At 44.8% G+C, this 19276-nt stretch overlaps 1 protein-coding gene across 3 annotated transcripts in view; it reads right to left on the reverse strand.

The window, feature by feature from the left end:
* The window catches only part of MFSD8 (major facilitator superfamily domain containing 8), a 48313-nt gene extending 29307 nt beyond the window's left edge, over positions 1-19006 (reverse strand). The window contains exons 1-3 of one of the 3 annotated variants that reach the window (XM_040418432.1): positions 18837-19006; positions 15422-15471; positions 10908-11005 (exon numbers count right to left, since the gene is read on the reverse strand). In XM_040418432.1, the coding sequence (XP_040274366.1) occupies positions 10908-10966 (59 nt within the window). In that variant the 5' untranslated portion in view covers positions 10967-11005; positions 15422-15471; positions 18837-19006. The other 2 variants (XM_040418430.1, XM_040418431.1) reach the window with 2 other exon arrangements.
* Positions 19007-19276: the final 270 nt, after the last annotated feature.

Below are 19276 nucleotides of genomic sequence, written 5' to 3' on the forward strand. Positions count from 1 at the left end.
GATGTAAAAAAATGACACAAAGATAAATCATTTCAGAACTTTTTCCACCTTTAATGTGACCTATAAACTGTACCACTCAATTGAAAAACAAACTGAAATCTTTTAGGTGGAGGGAAAAATCTTTTATGGTTGCATAAGTGTGCACACCCTTAGGGCTGTTTCACACGAGCGGATGCCGTGCGTGACATCCGCTGCGTGAATGACAGCCAAGAACCGATGCAGACTGCAGAAGCACGGAGCATTAACATGATTGATAATGCTCCATGGCTCTCTGTGATCTCAATACTACGAAATCACAGTGAGATAAAGTTGTCACTGCGATTTCGTAGTAAAGAGATCACAGAGAGGCACGGAGCATTATCAGTCATGTTAATGCTCCGTGCTTCTGCAGTCTGCATCGGGTCTTGGCTGTCATTCACGCAGCGGATGTCACGCACGGCATCCGCTCGTGTAAAACAGCCCTTAAACTAATACATTGTTGAAGCACCTTTTTATTTTATTGCAGCACTCAGTCTTTTTGGCTATGAGTCTATCATTATGGCACATTTTGACTTGGCAAGATTTGCCCACTCTTCTTTGCAAAAACACTCCAAATCTGTCAGATTGCGAGGGCATCTCCTGTGCACAGCCCTCTTCAGATCACCCCACAGATTTTCAATTGGATTCAGGTCTGGGCTCTGGTGAAGCCATTCCCTTGTTGATTTGGATGTATGCTTTGGGTCATTGTCATGCTGAAAGATTAAGTTCCTCTTCATGTTCAGCTTTCTAGCAGAAGCCTGAAGGTTTTGTGCCAATATTGACTGGTATTTGGAACTGTTCATAATTCCCTCTAGCTTAACCAAGTCCCAAGTTCCAGCTGAAGAAAAACAGCCCCAAAGCATGATGCTGCCATCACCACCATGCTTCACTGTGGGTATGGTGTTCTTTTGGTGATGTGCAGTGTTGTTTTTGCGCCAAACATATCTTTTGGAAATTATGGCCAGAAAGTCCAACCTTGGTTTCATCAGACCCTAACACCTTTTCCCTCATGTTTTTGGGAGACTTCAGATGTGTTTTGCAAAATGTAGCCTGGCTAGGATGTTTTTCTTCGTAAGAAAAGGCTTTCGTCTTGCTACTCTACCCCATAACCCAGACATATGAAGAATACGGGAGATTGTTGTCACATGTACCACACAGCCAGTACTTGCTAGATATTCATGCAGCTCCTTTAATGTTGCTGTAGGCCTCTTGGTAGCCTCCCAGACCAGTTTTCTTCTCGTCTTTTCATCAATTTTGGAGGGACGTCCAGTTCTTGGTAATGTCACTGTTGTGCCATATTTTCTCCACTTGATGATGACTGTCTTCACTGTGTTCCATGGTATATCTAATGCCTTAGAAATTCTTTTGTACCCTTCTCCTGACTGATACCTTTTAACAATGAGATCCCTCTGATGCTTTGGAAGCTCTCTGTGGACCAAGGATTTTGCTGTGGGATGAGACTAAGAAAATTTCAGGAAAGACTAACTAGAGCAGCTGAACATTATTTGGGGTTAATCAGAGGCACTTTAAACGATGGCAGGTGTATGCTGACTCCTATTTATTTTTTTAAAATTAGATCCTTTTTATTAACATCGCAAAATACCGTAATAATACAATCCTACAGCAGAGTATAGCAATGACATGTTTTCCTAATAACACATACAAACTTGGTCTGTACTCAGACCCTTAGCATATATCATGATACAACTTACAAGAAAATATAGCCCTGTCCCCCACATTATCAGCGGGTATTTGTAGACTAGTAAAGACTCTTCTTATATTAATTGAAGTCGATTTTTGGGGCATAAAACCAGTCTGGTCTGGGTGTATAATGGATAATATAACTTTAGAGAGACGATTGGCCAAGACCTTCGCCAGCATCTTAACATCTGTCGATAATAATGAAATCGGCCTATAGGAGTCGGGCAGCGAATGGTTTTTGTCTGGCTTGGGAATGACCACTATCAACGCCTCCTGCATGGAGGACAGTAGCTCACCCACTTCTAAAGAATGGTTTAATACTTTCAACAGCTCAGGGAGCAATGTGTCCGCGAAAGCCTTGTATAGCTCCACAGGGAGACCGTTTATCGTTGGCCATGGAACCCATTGCTACCCTTAATTCCTCCAATTCAATCGGGGCATCCAGTAATGAACTATCCTCCTGCGATAGCCGAGGAAGATCCAAACCCTGCAGAAACCCGTCAATATCAGAGTCAGTACATGCTGTCTTAGATGAATATAGGGAAGAGTAAAAGTCTCCTAATAGATTTAGAATACTCCCAGTATCTCTTCTCAAGATTCCATTAGAGTCAACCAGACCTGTAATACACGGAGAACCCTGCTGCACTTTGGCTATCATTGAGAGCATATGTCCCACTTTCTCTCCTTCCGCAAAAAATTGTTGTTTATAGAAGAGACCTTTCCTCTCGGCCACCTGCAGGAGATGACACCTCAAATCCTCCTGCTTGGCTTTTAACTGATTGCTCGTCTCCGTGGAAGGTGCATTTGCAAAGGCTTTCTCTGCCAGCCTCATATCTGCATGTACTTGTATATCTTTTTCTTTAAATCGGGATTTAATCCTACTAATGGTCTTAATCAGAGTTGCTCTAAGAAAGGCTTTCATAGCCTCCCATACTGTATGTATAGAGGCCGAACCTTCATTATATTCAAAATATTCCCTCAGGGATTGTGCTATAATCAGTAGTATCCCCTATCAGTGTCAACCAAAAAGCGTTCATACGCCAGTACTTCATCCCCAGTCTGGCTTCCCCAGAAATATCAATTTCTACACTAAATATAGAATGGTCTGATAAGGACCTGGCTAGATACTCCGATTTCCGGATAAGTGGGTACATGTGGGCATTCGCTAGACCCATATCTATTCTCGACAGGGAGCTATAGGTCGATGAGCAACACGAATACTGTTGCTCATCGGGTGTGCCTCTCTCCACACGTCTGTCAGCCCTACTTCCTTTATTAGCCTACCAAAGGGAGTTTAGTTATTAATTCCATCTTTTACTGATACATGGCATCTGTCTAAAGTTTCGCTTAATACATTGTTGAAATCTCCAACTATCAGCACTGGAATTTCTGGATAGTCTGCCAAAAATTCCAGCAACAATCTCAGAGGTACCGAAGAGTAGGGAGGAGGTATGTAGATTGTCGCTAGTACCATTCTCACTCCCTGCAAATTACAGTGAACTCTACCTTCTGAATCTACACATTCTTTCAGACACTCAAATTTCACATTTCTATTGACCAAAATACGAACCCCCCTGGAATATGAGGAGAAGACGGAATGCACAGAGTACCCCATCCATGCCTTATTCATTAAATGTATTCTTTGCTTGGTCATGTGTGTCTCCTGTAGACAGCAGATCGCAGGTTGAAACCTTGACAAATATTGAAAGATACCCTGTCGTTTGGTGGCATCCGCCATTCCCCTCACATTCCAACTAAGTACCCTTATGGCTGGCCCCATCATATTTTATTTGATTATATAACTGTCTAAGCAGATGCCTTATTACCCTCATCCGGTAAAGGAAGAGCAGTCCATAAACAGAACCCGCCCCCTCTCCTGCTGGAATATAGCGTTGTACAGTTACCTGTTGCAGATCACCAACACCATGTAACCCCCTCCCCCCACCCCTTTGCCCATGTGCAGATAACACATATAAATTGTATATGAAACAAGATATCCTCTGTAACCTAGGGCCAATCGAAAAAACCTGGCCCAACAGTGTCCACAACAATGTACAGTCCCGTACACCCCAGCCCTTAGGACTGCCATAGTACCGGGGAGCTTCGGTCTAACGCACGCTCAACCCAGTGTACGTCTCCAGCTACAGGCCCGAGACAACTGAACTTAATCAACAGCTGTATATATATATATGATATGCAGACCGTCCCACTTAAACATCACATACTGCCTGGTAGTGGGTATATGCTTCAAGTGTCCACGTTCTGGTTCCTCAGTCGACGTTCATTCTGGTCCAACCACTTCAGTGCCGCATCTGGGTCTTCAAAAAATACTGCAGAACCATAAGCCACCACTCTCAGCTTGGCTGGGAACATCATAGAATACTGGACTTGTAAGTCACAGAGTCTCCTCTTTATATCCACAAAGCGGGCCCTCTTTTTCTGTACCTCCGATGAATAAATCAGGAAAGATAGAGATCTGTACCCCATTGATCTTCAGGTCAGGATGGGTTCTAGAGGCTCTAAGTACAGTGTCTCTGTCCCTATAGTGTAGGATCTTAGCAAGTATTGGACGAGGTGGACGACCGGGCGGTAGTGGTCGGGTTGGAACACGGTGTGCTCGTTCAACTGCATATAGTGCAGAGAGGCCTTTGTCTTGGAATTTCTCAGCAATCCACTTTTCTATGAATTCCGTGGGGTTCTGACCCTCTGTTTTCTCCGGCACCCCCACTAGCCGAATATTGTTTCGACGTGAGCTATTTTCAAGATCGTCGGTTTTGGCATACAGCGCCGCTATGTCTTTTACTGTTGCTTTACCGGTATCATGCAGCGTTTTGGTGCCATCTTTTAGATCCGACACCCTCGGTTCCACCTCTGTAGTTCTGTCCGCCACTTTGTGTAAGTCATGGCGAATTATCGCTATGTCCTCTTTCAGGCTCCCAATATGTGTATTCATGGTCTTAAGCGTGGCGTTGCAGCTTGCGATCGCTGCCATTATATCTTTTAATGTTGGCTCTGCTACTTCAGTCACATGACTGCACTTCACAGAGCTTTTACTTTGATGGCCAGACACAGCATTATGTGGCGACAGAGGTTGCTGTTCCTCCTCAGAGTAACCCTCCGGTGTTATGATCTCCTCCTCTGTGGCCAAATTGCACCCCTCCGTATCTCCCCATGTGCCCCTCAGGGACTTCTGAGGCTTGTGGGCAAATCTTTCCAGCCACGCGCTGCTCCCTGGCTTACTGCGGTCAGCACGTCAGCCATGTTTTCTTCCCCGGCGCAATCTTGGATCGGCTACTCTCGCTCCGATCTGAGCGGCGTTTTGCCTCTTTTCCCCGGCATGTTGGTCCCTGCGGTAGGTAAATCTCCGTCCTGGAAGCTTTTAGGGAGGTCTGTGTTGTTTGTGCCGCTTGTTAGAAACAGCTGTAGAGCGATTTATGACAGGATCGTGACCGGAGCACTGGAGACCCGCGTCTTACTCCATACGCCGTCACCCTCGCTGATTCCTATTTAACATGATTTTGAATGTGATTGCTTAATTCTGATCACAGCTACATCCCCAGTTATAAGAGGGTGTGCACACTTATGCAACCACATTGTTTCATTTTGTTTTTTGTTTTCTTCCCTCCACCTAAAAGATTTCAGTTTGTTTTTCAATTGAGTAGTACAGTTTATAGGTCACATTAAAGGTGGAAAAAGTTCTGAAATGATTCATCTTTGTCTCATTTTTTTACAGCACAGAAACCTGACATTTTAACAGGGGTGTGTAGACTTTTTATATCCACTGTATATACAGGGACCAGATGCAACTTCAGGTCAAAAAGGTGGGCTGGCCGCAGGAACCGGAAGTGGAAACAGTGTCACTTTCGGCTCAGAGCCAAATGCATAATTACTTAATAAATTGGTTATAAACATGCACTGGGGTATTAAACAGTAGGGTATACCATAAAACAGGGTGGATAAAAATCAATGATTTTTTTTTATTTAAAATCAGATTTTTTTTTATAAAATGCTTTTTGAGGAAAATATATTACCATCCAAAGGTTATTCCATCATGAAATAAAGATTAGTTTTTTTTAATTATGTAGAATAAGGCTGTATATGTTAAATTTTTTTTGGTAAATAAATTCCATTAATCCATTCAGAATGGGAGGGAAGAAATGCAAATGAGCTCTTAACAAGCTCTGCCTCTAATGCCACCAGATGTAAGGCAGCTATCCTATAAGTCAATGTTCAGCTCTTAAAATAAGCCTTGAGACATGACTTGGATATTAAATAAGCCAGCACCTCATCTGCAGACTGCTGTTTCGGGGTGATTGCCCCTCATCAGTGCAGAGCAGAGAATACTGGCTTAACTGGGTAAGAGGCCTATGTCTGAAACAGCAGTCTGCAGATGAGGTGCTGGCTTATTTAATATCCAAGTCATGTCTCGAGGCTTATTTTAAGAGCTGAACATTGACTTATAGGATAGCTGCCTTACATCTGGTGGCATTAGAGGCAGAGCTTGTTAAGAGCTCGTTTGCATTTCTTCCCTCCCAGAATTCCAGAGGAGCATGTATGGCCTAAAAGTCTCCTCACAATGATTACGGTGCTCTCTCCCTAATGAAAGTTAGTTTCCCCCTTTGTCCATTCACAATGTCATGCTCTTCCAGAGGTTTTTGAAAGATTATTGGGCAGTTTCTCTGCCCGCAAGATATTATCACAGATGCTTGGTTTACTTTTGCAGTTCTCAAAACTGAATTTGACTCAGCAGAGATCACATGCCTCTTCTTCACAGCAAAAATGTTATAACATGAACAGAGTTGAGAAAAAGATCTTAATCCTAACTTCTTCAAACCTATGAATACAGAATCAACCTAATCAAACTAATAATATTATTAATATAATATTGTTATTCTAAAAATCTTTATCTACTTGCATATTATAAGTTATGAAGAAAATATAAGGCTGGCACTCAAATATGTGAAATCAATAGAAGTGACAATTTATTACATAAAAACCAATACAATGCACAATCAATTAATTAAAATATGTAGGAGAATACACAAAATAAAGAATGTAAAAATGCTGCAGATTAAAAATGCACTGTGGACTGCAATCTAGGGGTATTGTATCCCTTGAGAAGCTAAAGATGTATCCCTTAGTTAGGTCTGTGTGGAAACTTATGGAAACAGTTTCTCTGTGATGTAAGGTAATGTCCTCCTTGGAATAATCCTCTGATTAGGATGCGGGCTGTTCCAGGAACGGCACTGTGGCCGGTGGTAATAGCAATTCCAGGAGAAGATATCAAGTTCCAACTAATGTGGATATACCACAAAGTAACTGTAAGGTTGCAGGTGGGGAGTAAAGCGGGACCGGTGTATCTTACCCTTCTGGTTCGGGTCCGGTAGCTGGGAGGTCTCTTCCTCTTGCCGCTACTCACCACGATGCGCCGGCTTCTGCTCACGCTGTTCGGCGTCCTCGCTCGAGACTGTCGTGTCACGTGATACTTGTCTCGCGGGATTTGCCTTTCAGGAAGTTCAATCTGTTCTTTCCTCCGGCTACTTTCGCATTAGATATTTGTGGAGCGCTCCAACATCCGAAAGTCTTAAGAACTTGTTTAGTGATTCCAGGTCATTCTTTGGGGGTGAACTCGCCAGACGCGTTTTGGGGACGTCTCTCCCCTTCCTCAGTGGCTCAGAGCGACTGAGGAAGGGGAGAGACGTCCCCGAAACGCGTCTGGCGAGTTCACCCCCAAAGAATGACCTGGAATCACTAAACAAGTTCTTAAGACTTTCGGATGTTGGAGCGCTCCACAGATATCTAATGCGAAAGTAGCCGGAGGAAAGAACAGATTGAACTTCCTGAAAGGCAAATCCCGCGAGACAAGTATCACGTGACACGACAGTCTCGAGCGAGGACGCCGAACAGCGTGAGCAGAAGCCGGGGCATCGTGGTGAGTAGCGGCAGGAGGAAGAGACCTCCCAGCTACCGGACCCGTACCAGAAGGGTAAGATACACCGGTCCCGCTTTACTCCCCACCTGCAACCTTACAGTTACTTTGTGGTATATCCACATTAGTTGGAACTTGATATCTTCTCCTGGAATTGCCATTACCACCGGCCACAGTGCCGTTCCTGGAACAGCCCGCATCCTAATCAGAGGATTATTCCAAGGAGGACATTACCTTACATCACAGAGAAACTGTTTCCATAAGTTTCCACACAGACCTAACTAAGGGATACATCTTTAGCTTCTCAAGGGATACAATACCCCTAGATTGCAGTCCACAGTGCATTTTTAATCTGCGGCATTTTTACATTCTTTATTTTGTGTATTCTCCTATATATTTTAATTAATTGATTGTGCATTGTATTGGTTTTTATGTAATAAATTGTCACTTCTATTGATTTCACATATTTGAGTGCCAGCCTTATATTTTCTTCATTATATTACCCTTAGACTGATTGGGTGATCAGTCCTTAGGCTAGAGCACCAGTTCCGTTTGGGAGAGGTGGTGAGCTATCCACTATTGCGTTGCTTATATTATAAGTTATACCAGCAAGAATTAGTCTTTATGTAGAAAACTATGATTTAAATCAAATCCACCCTGCCATAAAATATAATAAAAATGCTTGATGATGAAGATGTCAAGGGTGGGCAGGCCTTGGTCCGCCAGTCTTGGGCACCGGAAACGGAGGTCTAAGTCCGAGTAGGGGGCGTGGCAGCGGCCCAGTGGAACGCAAGAGAAGGGAATGCCCTAATGCATTCTGAATGGAAAAGGATCCACTCAGAATGCATCAGTTTGCCTCCATTCCGCTCTGCAGCGTTTTGCTGTCCGCTGTCCGAAACTGAGCCAAATAGATCCGTCCTGGCACACAATGTAAGTGAATGGGGACAAATCCGTTTTCTCTGACACAATCTGGATCCTTCTCCCATTGAAAACGGATCCGTCTCCCATTTACTTTCAATTGAGTTCATGACGGATCCATCTTGGCTATGTTACAGATAATACAACTGGATCCGTTCATGACGGATGCATGCTTTTGGACTATTATAACGGATTCGTTTTTGCAGATCCATGACGGATCCGCCCAAAACGCGAGTGTGAAAGTAGCCTAACCAAGGTAAAAAAGAATGATGAATGAATAGTAAATAATTAATTGATCATTTATAATTAATCAGTAGATTTAGATTATAGATTGAAGAAGGTATAATGTGAATAAATATGAGTAAAAGGGATAAGGGAAAAAAAATTAAAATTGAATTACATTATTATTATTCTTCCCTCAGTAATTATTGTCTTCCAATGATTCGTTAAGGCCAAACGGAGTTAGAGAGTTGAAGCGAAAAATCCAATACATTTCCTTCCTGCACAGGCATTGGAAGGATTTGGGACCCATTCTATGGGGTTAATCTAATGAGGGACGCGTCACCAGAGTGAACCTGTGCAAAGTGTTGGGAGACACGGTGTTTTGCGTATTTTTTCGTTATATTGGAACAACGTGAATTCAATCGATTCCTAAGATTCTGAGTGGTACGGCCCACATATTGGAGCCCGCATGGGCACTGGAGCATATATATACACGACATTGCAGTTTAGAGAGAGAGAGGACTGTGTATTAGGCCTCTTGCACACAATGATGCTGTGGACGTCCGGCCACCCGCGGGGCTGTAGTCATGGACTCATATGATCTTATGAGTGCAGGACAATAGCGGCCTGACGTGCACATCATTGTAATCTATGATGCTGTGTAGTCCCGTGTGCATGATCAATGCCGCTCCGGGACATATGGCCCGCTCACGGACTGTAAATCTCAGAGGGCATGCGGTCGTGTGCAAGAGGCCTTAGTGTGTGGTTAGATATGTCGCATATAGGTGTTCAGAAAGAGGTAAGGAACTCTCTGAGATCAAAGCTGCTCATGCACAGAGATTTCAGGGCCAGGCATCCGAACAGTGGGGGAGTGGCAATGGAGAAAAGAAGGACATAAAGCAGTGCTCCAAGGGACTAGGCTAGCCCCTTGGTGCTTATATCACTGACATAAAAGTACACATTTCTCTGGATGCTGCAAGAGAGATGCCGTTGCACTCAGCATGATCAACCTTAACAGGCAATATGCTGGATTTACTAGGGTTGATCACGCAGATATGCTTTAAATAATAAGAGGAGAGATTTATCAAAACTGGTGCTTTCTGCCTCATGCCTAGTCATAAATTAGGACCATACTCCTGCATTCCGTGTGCCTAACCATAAATCTACGACAGCTCAGAGTTGCTGTAGATTTCTGGCTTCATTTACGTCAGAAAACTGGCGTAAATAAAGATAAATTTGTTGCTGCGACTGGCCACGCCCTCTTAAGCCCAAAAAGGTCAAAAGCCCTATTTTGCAACTTTCTGGAAATAGAATTTTAGAGTTCAGGTTGTGATAAATCTCAGTCTTAGTGCATACCTTGAGTTATTAAAGGGAATCGGTCATCACAATTTTGGACTATTAATTCCAGTATTATCCCCTCCTTGTTCTTCCGTTGTCAACATTGACCAACATTGCACAAGACTGTATTTTCTTTCCGTGTCCATTCCGCAGACCGTATGCGGAATTATTAATTTCAACATGTCCGCAAAAAAACGGAAGTTACTCCGTGTGCAATCCGTTTCCGTATGTCCATTCCACAAAAAAAACTAAAACATGTCCTATTATTGTCCACATTACCGACAAGGATAGGACTGCTCTATTAGGGGCCAGCTTTTCCGTCATCCGTATTTTTTGTGGATCCGTGTTTCGCGGACCGCAAAATACATACGGTCGTTTGCATGAGCCCTAAAGCTGCACTGAAATACATCGTCAGGACTGCCGTGCATGCGCACGAGTCCTCTCCAGACGGTACTTTTCAGCACAGCTTTGAGTGCTGAGAACGAGGTGCAGTAGGAAAATAAAAAATAGCGATTTGGACACCTTATATGCAGTACTACCCATGTATTACTGCAGTTAATAGTCCAAAGTCATGGTGACAGATTCCCTTTAATGTTCATAAATAAAAAATCCTTTTTAAAAGGTGCCATTGCCTTTAAGTTTTCAGTTATGGAATTTTGTTACTTTCCAATCTCCATAAACTTGGGGCAACATGACAGGTGGTGGTGAAATGCTCTGGGTTTAGTAACGCCACTGCTACAAACATTACTTCAAAGTTAGTTTTAATATTTTTTTATCTTACCTATGATCTGAGGATCGCAACAATGGTGAGCCTTCATCGTCATCCATCATTGAAGCCATGGTGTCAGATCAATGATGACTGCACTTATGTCTTTGAACCTTCAGAAAAAGATTATTAACCAAAAAGAACATGTAAAAAGTCAAGAACCAGAACATTATACAGAACAAGCTTAAAGGGAACCTGTCATCACCTTTATGCTGCCCATACTAACGGCAGAGTAAAGTAGAGACAGGTGAGTTGGTTTCAGCGGTCTGTCATTTATAAGATAAAAGTAAGTGGTTGCCGAGAACCAACATCACAATCATTGCAGACTAGGCCTGGAAAAGAGTCATGGCCACCTGAGAAGAGTCCTGGTTATTCATGAATTCCTGCTCTCCCTGACCACCTGCTGATGACCGACAGGCTTCTACCTAGTTGTCTCCCTTTCTCTCTAGGAGAGAACTGCCAATCATCATCAGATGGACGGGGAGAGCAGGAGATTAGGAATAACCAGGACACTTCTCAGGTAGATTTGACTCTTTTAAAGGCCTGGGCTGCAATGATTAAGATGCTGGTTCTCGGTAACCACTTACTTTTAGCTCATGAGGGACACACCGCTGAAATCAGCATTTCTGTCACTATTTTATGCTGCCCTCAGTGAGGTCAGCATAAAGTTGATGACAGGTTCCCTTTAATGGGTTCACTCATGTTAATGCTGCTCTGTGGTGTTTATGGCTCCTACCCATGTCCATTTCATGTTTTCTCACTGTCCTGTGAAGAGTTAAGCCATCTTTGTGAGGTCAAACTATTCCCTGCTCTCTGTGTGCAGATGCTAGGGGGATCATAGGACACGCGGCTGAAGGTTGCATGCCAGCTTATTAAACCAGACCAAACCACACTCAAAAGCCTGGCCCTGGGAGCAGACCACAAAATTAAGACTTCAAAAGGTTTTCCAGGAATGACAGGACATCTATATCCGCCACCTGGGGTGGACAGTGGACTGGGACCTTGAAGGGGCCCTGGGAAAAAAATAAAAATAAAAGTGGCCTCATGTTGTAGGCGAGTGCAAATTGACAGTAGGCAGGGCCAACACAAGTAAGCGAAGCCAGCAAAAAATACCATCCCAGCATAACTAAATACCACAGTGCAGCATAAAATACTGCTGTATCACCATACTGAGGACACCGCTGAATTCAGCAGAGCACACGAGTACATATGCTCCTAGCATTAATTAATGTTGAGAGGATCAGATCGTTATGTACCTGGCCAGCAGCCGTGAGGAGGGCTCGGGAGGCCCCCTAGCAATCGGCTTACCTGGAAATTTCCCTGTAGGGTCTATGGCCAGCCCACCCAATTAGCTGTCTGTAGAGGCCGCAAGTCCCCTGTGAGTACTGTGGCCTCCTCACAGCTTACCAAGCTGTACACTGTATGGCGGCTGTGCTTGGTGGTGCAGCCAGTGGCGGATCCAGAGCCTGGTCTCGGGAGGGGCACTTTCAGATTTTTTTTCTGTCCGCCGCCACAAAACAATGGTGCTTATAGAACAGACTACACAGTGTAGCGGTATACTGTATATTGTGTGGCACAGTGTAGCGGTATACTGTATATTGTGTAGCACAGTGTAGGCTATATGTGTATAACAAACATATTTCACATGAAAACTTACAATTACTTGACTTGGCCCTTGGGGATCTCGGACGCCACTTCAACACTTTGGCCGGGGGCTCGGTGGAGCTGATGTTGTGTTTTATCCTAGTGAGAAAGATTTCCTAATAAGGATTTGGAGAAGGGGCAGAGGGATAGCAGAGCGGGGAGAGGCTGGTGCTGCTACTAGGGGGTCATTCCATGGGGGAGTAATAAAGCCCCCCCCCCCCCCAGTAGAAATAATTCTCCTTATAATGTGACAGTGCAAAAAATACCCCCTTGTAATGCCCCCAGTTGAGCTAATGTCCCTATAGTGCCCCCATAATGTGCCAGTATAAAATACCCCTATATAGTGCCCCTAGTAAATGCCCCCATAGTGCTCCACACCCTCCTTCCTCCTAGTGTCCCCCATAATGTATCAGTATAAAATGCTCCAGTAGATGCCCTCAGTGTCCCCCATAATTTGCAAGTATAAAATACCCCTTCTTAGTGCCCCCCGTAGATGATCCCATAGTACTCCTCTCCCCCCTTCCCCATAGTACCCACCATAATGTGTCCCAGTATAAAATTGTACTGTACAGAGCACCCATATAAAATACCCCTTCTTTGTGGCCTCAGTAGATGCCCCTATAGTGCCCCCAATCATGTGCCAGTATTAATAACAGACCCCCGTGCCAGCAATAACAGACCCCCCCGTGCCAGCAATAACAGACCCCCCCCGTGCCAGCAATAACAGACCCCAGACCCCCCCCACCAGTAATAACAGCCCCCCCGTGCCAGTAATAACAGCATTGTATATATTTTTAAAAAAAACACATACTTACCTCCATGTCAGTGATGCGATGCAGGCCTCTTCCGGCCTGCGACGGCCTCTGATAGGCTGCCGGCCTAGTGCCTGCAGCCTATCAGAGGAAGGGAAAGGGACACGCCTCTCCCTCCCCTGCCGCAGCACAGGCATCTGTATCGCTGTCCTGAGGACGGCGATACAGATGACTGGAGATGAGCGCTTCCACAATGGAAGCGCTCATCTCCCTGTGCCCCGCCCATTCACTTGAAAAGGACTGAGCTTGACCTAGGCCATGTGACCGATGAAGAACACTTCACTGGCCTAGGAAGATGCTGCTGCAGCGCTCACCTGGTGGGGGGGGGGGGGCAGGAGTCAGATATTAATAACCTATCCTGGAAAACCCTGTTTAATTTATCATTGTTAAAGTGGTTTTCCGGGAAGTAAGAAAATGAAAATACTGAGGCGGCTCGTTACCTCGGTGTTCTGTGTGATCAGGACAGGTTCTGTGTTTACGAATAGGACAGCGGCCATTTTATTTCTCCTAATGATTGCTCCCCAGACAATAAGAGCCATTATAACTAGTGAAAGGTATTTGGGAATCAGTGGCTAAAAATTTTAAATCCTTTAATTCAGCGTATATCTTATTGAAGAACCTCATAGAAATGCCCAATCCATTTATTTTTGGTTTGGTTCTGAACCATTCCTTGTATGCGTGAGGCACCAGATACCTTGCGCCTAATCATAGTGTAGGTGGGCATGTTGTGACCAGTAGGTTCCCATGGAGGTCAGTGTAAGGCCTCTTTCACACAAACGAAACGGATTGGCTCCGGATGCATTCAGGGTATATTCAGTGAAACCCGCACCATTTTGCAAGCAAGTTCAGTCAGTTTAGTCTACGATTGCGTTCAGTTTTTTCCGCGTGAGTGCAATGTGTTTTGATGCGTTTTTCACGCACGTGATAAAAAACTGAAGGTTTACAATCAACATCTCTTCGCAACCATCTATGGGGCCAGGGCTGCGTGAAAAATGCACAATATAGAACATGCTGCGTTTTTCACGCAACGCAGAACTGATGCGTGAAAAAAAACACTCATGTACACAGACACATTGAAATGAATGGGTCAGGATTCAGTGCAGGTGCTATGCGTTCACGTCACGCATTGCACCCGCGCGGAAAACTTGCTCGTGTAAAAGAGGCCCAAGTCCAAACCTGCTGGATTTCTGCATGACTGGCAGTGCTACTTCTGTGATATTAAAGAGGTTGTCCAGGCTTTTTCTATTGATGACCTATCCTCAGGATAGGTCATCAATATCAGATTGACGGGGATCCAACACCCGGCACCCCTGCCAATCAGCTGTCCGGGGAGACAGCGCGCGCAGTGGGCACATGCCATCTCCCTTCCTGTGCACTGCTGCCCCACAGACATACAGCAGCGCACAGAAAGACAGAAGGGAGACGGCACGTGAGCACTGTCTCCCTGGACGATCTGATCTGATATTGATGACCTATCCTGAGGAAAGGTCATCAATAGTAAAAGACCGGAAAACCCCTTTAAACTTGCATGACCAGAAGTCACTAGGTAGCCTTAGTCTTAGAAGAATAACTCCATAAGCTATTGGAACATGCCATTATTTTGTTTTGTACAGGTTTTATGTGAATCTGTCAGAGATAAACCTTGCCTGCCTTGATCTCCCTTGAACGATTAGGCGCATCTCCGCCCCTCTAAGCGCCAGCAAATGAGATCTACGCCAGTTTCTGCCATAAGTTATAGTATATCCAGAGGGCTGCACAGACCCCACCCCTCCTGCTTAGCCCTGCCCCTTTTCTCACCACACTAAAAAAAGTTGCAGAAGCTAAAAAAAAAGTTGCAAATTATGGCACAAATACGCCGTGTGCGATAATTTGTGGCTTTTTTATGCCACAATAGTGGTGTAAAGGCCTTGGTAAATACCCCCTAGTGATCTGTACAACACAACATTAAAAGGGGTGTTTTCTGAGTCTTTTCCTCAGAATAGGCTATCAATATCTGATCAGCCACACCCGCACCGATCAGCTGATGCCATAGCAGTGCTGCTCCCATTCAGATTCTTAGGGAACGTTGCTCACCTGACTTGTGGGTTTTGTCCAGCTGTGTTACCATAACCGTGTTATCTTTACTCCTGTGGAAAGAAGCCCAATGTTAGAAATTCTTGGTAGAGCCGTCGTTTCCTAGTTCACACTGCCATGCGCAACGACACATGCAAACGCTGGAAACATGAATAAATGTAAACTGCATCACTGCTATACTTACTATAGGAAACTTAGAAGCTCCGGGGATGCGGACAGCACACGTCGTGCTCATCCGTATTTTTTGCAGCCCCATTAAAGTGAATGGGTCCGCATCCGACCCCCAAAGAATGCAGATCAGATGCGGACCAAAAAATTCCGGCGGCCGAAAATGAGCCTAATCCATTTCGGCCGATATTGGTACATATCGGCAGAAAATATGGGGTTTGGGATTTGTGGGATTTGTCACCCACCAAGTAGCTCACCATCCGCGCTGTGAGAAGACCGCACACTGCCGCCGCGCAGCCTTCAAACCGGAAGTGCCGTGAGAGAAGTGGGGCACTGCTACACTGCTGTAAGATCGCCTGCGGTAAGTAATTATATTTGTTAATAAAATTAATTACATAGATTCAGTAAGAATCCCCAATCCTGTGGGAAGCCATCCACCTAGATATATATTAAAATGATGATTGCCCTGATGTACAGGAGGCTAATTGTGTCTTAGCCTCCAGGAAGATAAAGCTGACTGTCACTGTACTGTAACAATTTTCGCACCCATCCGACATTTTGTTGTTTCTAAAAATAGTGCCATGAGTCTGACTAGCACTCAGAGTCAAATGTAAACAAATATAATTAATAAAGTATTATATTATTATTATAATTAATTATATGTAGGTCACGGGTGACACCAGAGTGATTCCTACCTAGAGCATTTTGATACAAAACAGCTGGAGATTTACCTTGCTGAACTACCCATCGCCAGAAGCGACAATCCCCTTGACTACTGGCGCATGAACAAAGATCGCCTTCCATTGCTTGCACGGATTGCACGCAGATATTTATCTGCCCCAAGCACCAGCACAGAGAGCGAGAGACTATTCAGTGCAGCATCTCATGTTCTTGATGAGAAGCGGAACAGTCTCTCGTGCGAGAAAGCTGAGCAACTTTTGTTCTTGAAAAGAAACCTGCCACTTTTACTTAAAACGAAAGCAGTCCAAGTTGTGTGTAGTTATTTTATTTCCATTTAAAAAAAATTGTGTAGCCCAGCAAAAATTTGTTCTTGACCTGAGGCTACGTCTGTTTACAGTTTGAGGTTGGTTTTACAACTGTTTCTTGCACTGTTGTTTTGTACAATCACTTGTGTATGAGGAAGCACCATGTTATATAATATGTGGCTTAGTTAATAATATCATTACATGGCGGTTTCGGTTTTCGGTCAAGGGCATCCTGAATTTTCGGTTTCGGACCAGAATTTTCATTTCGGTGCACCCCTAAAAAATACGTTTGTGTGCATGATCCCTTAAAAGGGTTCTGCAGTTCTTTTACACTGATGATGTATCCTCATCAGCATCTGATCGGTGGGGGTCGACACCCGGGACCCCCACTGATCAGCTGTTTGAGAAGGCTCCAGTAGCGCCGCAGCCTTCTCTCCGTTTTCTTCAGGCCCAGTGACGTCACAACAAGTATCACTGGCCTGGGCGCAGCTAAGCTCTGTTCACTTGAATGGAGCTTACCCGCCCAGGCCAGTTGATACTAGTCGTGACGTCAGTGGGCCAGCGGTAAACAGTGAGAAGGCTGCAGCGCTCCTAGAGCGCCGCTGCCTTCTCAAACAGCTGTTCAACAGAGGTCCCCGGTGTCGGACCCCCACAGATCAGATGCTGAGGATCTGTCTAGAGGAGACATCATCCGTGTAAAAGAACTGCAGAACCCCATTAAAGGGGTTGTGTCACTTCAGCAAGTGGTATTTATCATGTAGAGAAAGTGAATACAAGGCACTTACTAATGTATTGTGATTGTTTGTATTGCTTCCTTTGCTGGCTGGATTTCTTTTTCCATCACATTATACACTACTCATTTCCATGGTTACGACCATCCTGTAATCGAGCAGTGGTGGTTGTGCTTGCATACTATAGGAAAAAGCGCCAGCCTCTCTGGTGGCCAGGACCATGGACGCGCACATAGGCTAGAGCTTTTTCCTATAGTGTGCAAGCACGACCACTGCTGCTGGATTGCAGGGTGGACGTAATCATGGAAACGAGCAGCGTATAATGTGGTGGGATAATTAATCCAGCCAGCAAAGGAAGCAATATGGGGTATGCAGCGGCGGCCGTGTGGGCATCAGAATCGCCGCGGGTGCCGGGGAGCAAGGTAAGTACAACCTGTGTGAGGGGGCCGGGCATTATAGGGGTTGGGTAACCACTTATAACTTTCTCTACATAATAAATGCTATTTGCTGAAGTGACACAACCCCTTTAATGCTATTTTGTCGGTAAACTGCGGCTTTACCCACAAAAACGTGCGATCAATAACAACTAATGTGCGTACCAACATGCTGCTAGGCACATTTTTTGGCTGGTTGGCAACACTACGTTAGTGGGGGTAAGGCTGGGGCTACACAGTGAATGTGCTGCACGTGATTAAGATCACAATGCCACATCTCATTTGGTGATGGCCAATGCGGTCGTGATGCTACTCCTGACATGGTGCAGCTGCGACAGCCCCCCCAAATAAATAAATATATTAACCACTGCTTCTGCACCAAATCCCAGATATAACATAACCATGCAAATGATTCTCTCAGACATAAGTCAGCGTGTAGCTCCATCCTTACAGGCATGGCTGATTACAACAAAGAGGTTGGAAAGGGAAAGGTACTCGCTCGGGTCCCCATCGCTGGCCACAGCAGTACGGCTGGGTTCACATCACGTTTTTCCGTCCGTTTAACGTGTAAGGATGCCTCAGCTACCATACAGTGGCATCCACTCACCATACAGTTCTACTGTTAAAAAAAAAAAAAAAAGTATACTTTTTTTTTACCGGACTGTGCAGGATAAAAGAACGTGGTGTGCTGCGTTGTAGTATCCTTTTTTTTTTCCCCTAACGTATACATCAAATGGAGGCTTAAAATGTGATGTGAATCCACCCTAACCTGCTCCCTTGGTGTCAGGTCCACTGATCATGTGACACAAAGGTGAGCAGGTCAGCACTGCCACCACAGACTGACTGCAGCAGTGTCTGACAGAGGGGGACCCCAGAGAGTCCTTTTACAGGTCTGCCAAACAACCCCTTTAAGTCGTATGTGCTATAAGCTGAATCTTCGATAGGTCAGGGCATAGGAAAACCTACAGTAACATGGCATCCATAGCAGACCAGGAAAAGGAGCTTTACTCTACACAGTAGATAAAGTAGCGAACACTGGAGTAAATCCTGCATATAATCTACTACAGCTATACCCATCCTGCACACAAGCACCTGCCTTGCATCGTGACGAGCCGTGCAACGTACACATAACTCTAGGCTGCAGACATCAGGACACGGGACTGTGTGGTCACGTGACTGCTTACACCGCTTCCGCCCTTCCCCGACATCTTTCTTGTGGGCAAAACGAATAATAAGAGAAGCAACGGCGTAACAGTCTATACCGAGTCTCTCCACTTCCAGCCCTTTAGTAGTGACTTACAGCTCACCAAGTCGCCGGGTATGTGTCAGTCATAAAGCGCGCCCCACTGCACATGCGCAGAGTGACTTTCCAGTTCAGCCCTCAGGAGTGAAGCTGCGCCTATTGCTGTGTTATTTTACACAACAGCCTCAGTGGGGTTTGTTTTGTTACTATGTTAAAGGGAAATTGTTATTTAGGTCATTCATAAGGTGCTATGAATGCCTGGAAGGTGAGACCCCCACCTGTGCAGGGTACTA

The sequence above is a fragment of the Bufo bufo genome, chromosome 2 (genome assembly GCF_905171765.1).
Source record: "Bufo bufo chromosome 2, aBufBuf1.1, whole genome shotgun sequence".
Classification (NCBI taxonomy): Eukaryota; Metazoa; Chordata; class Amphibia; order Anura; family Bufonidae; genus Bufo; species Bufo bufo.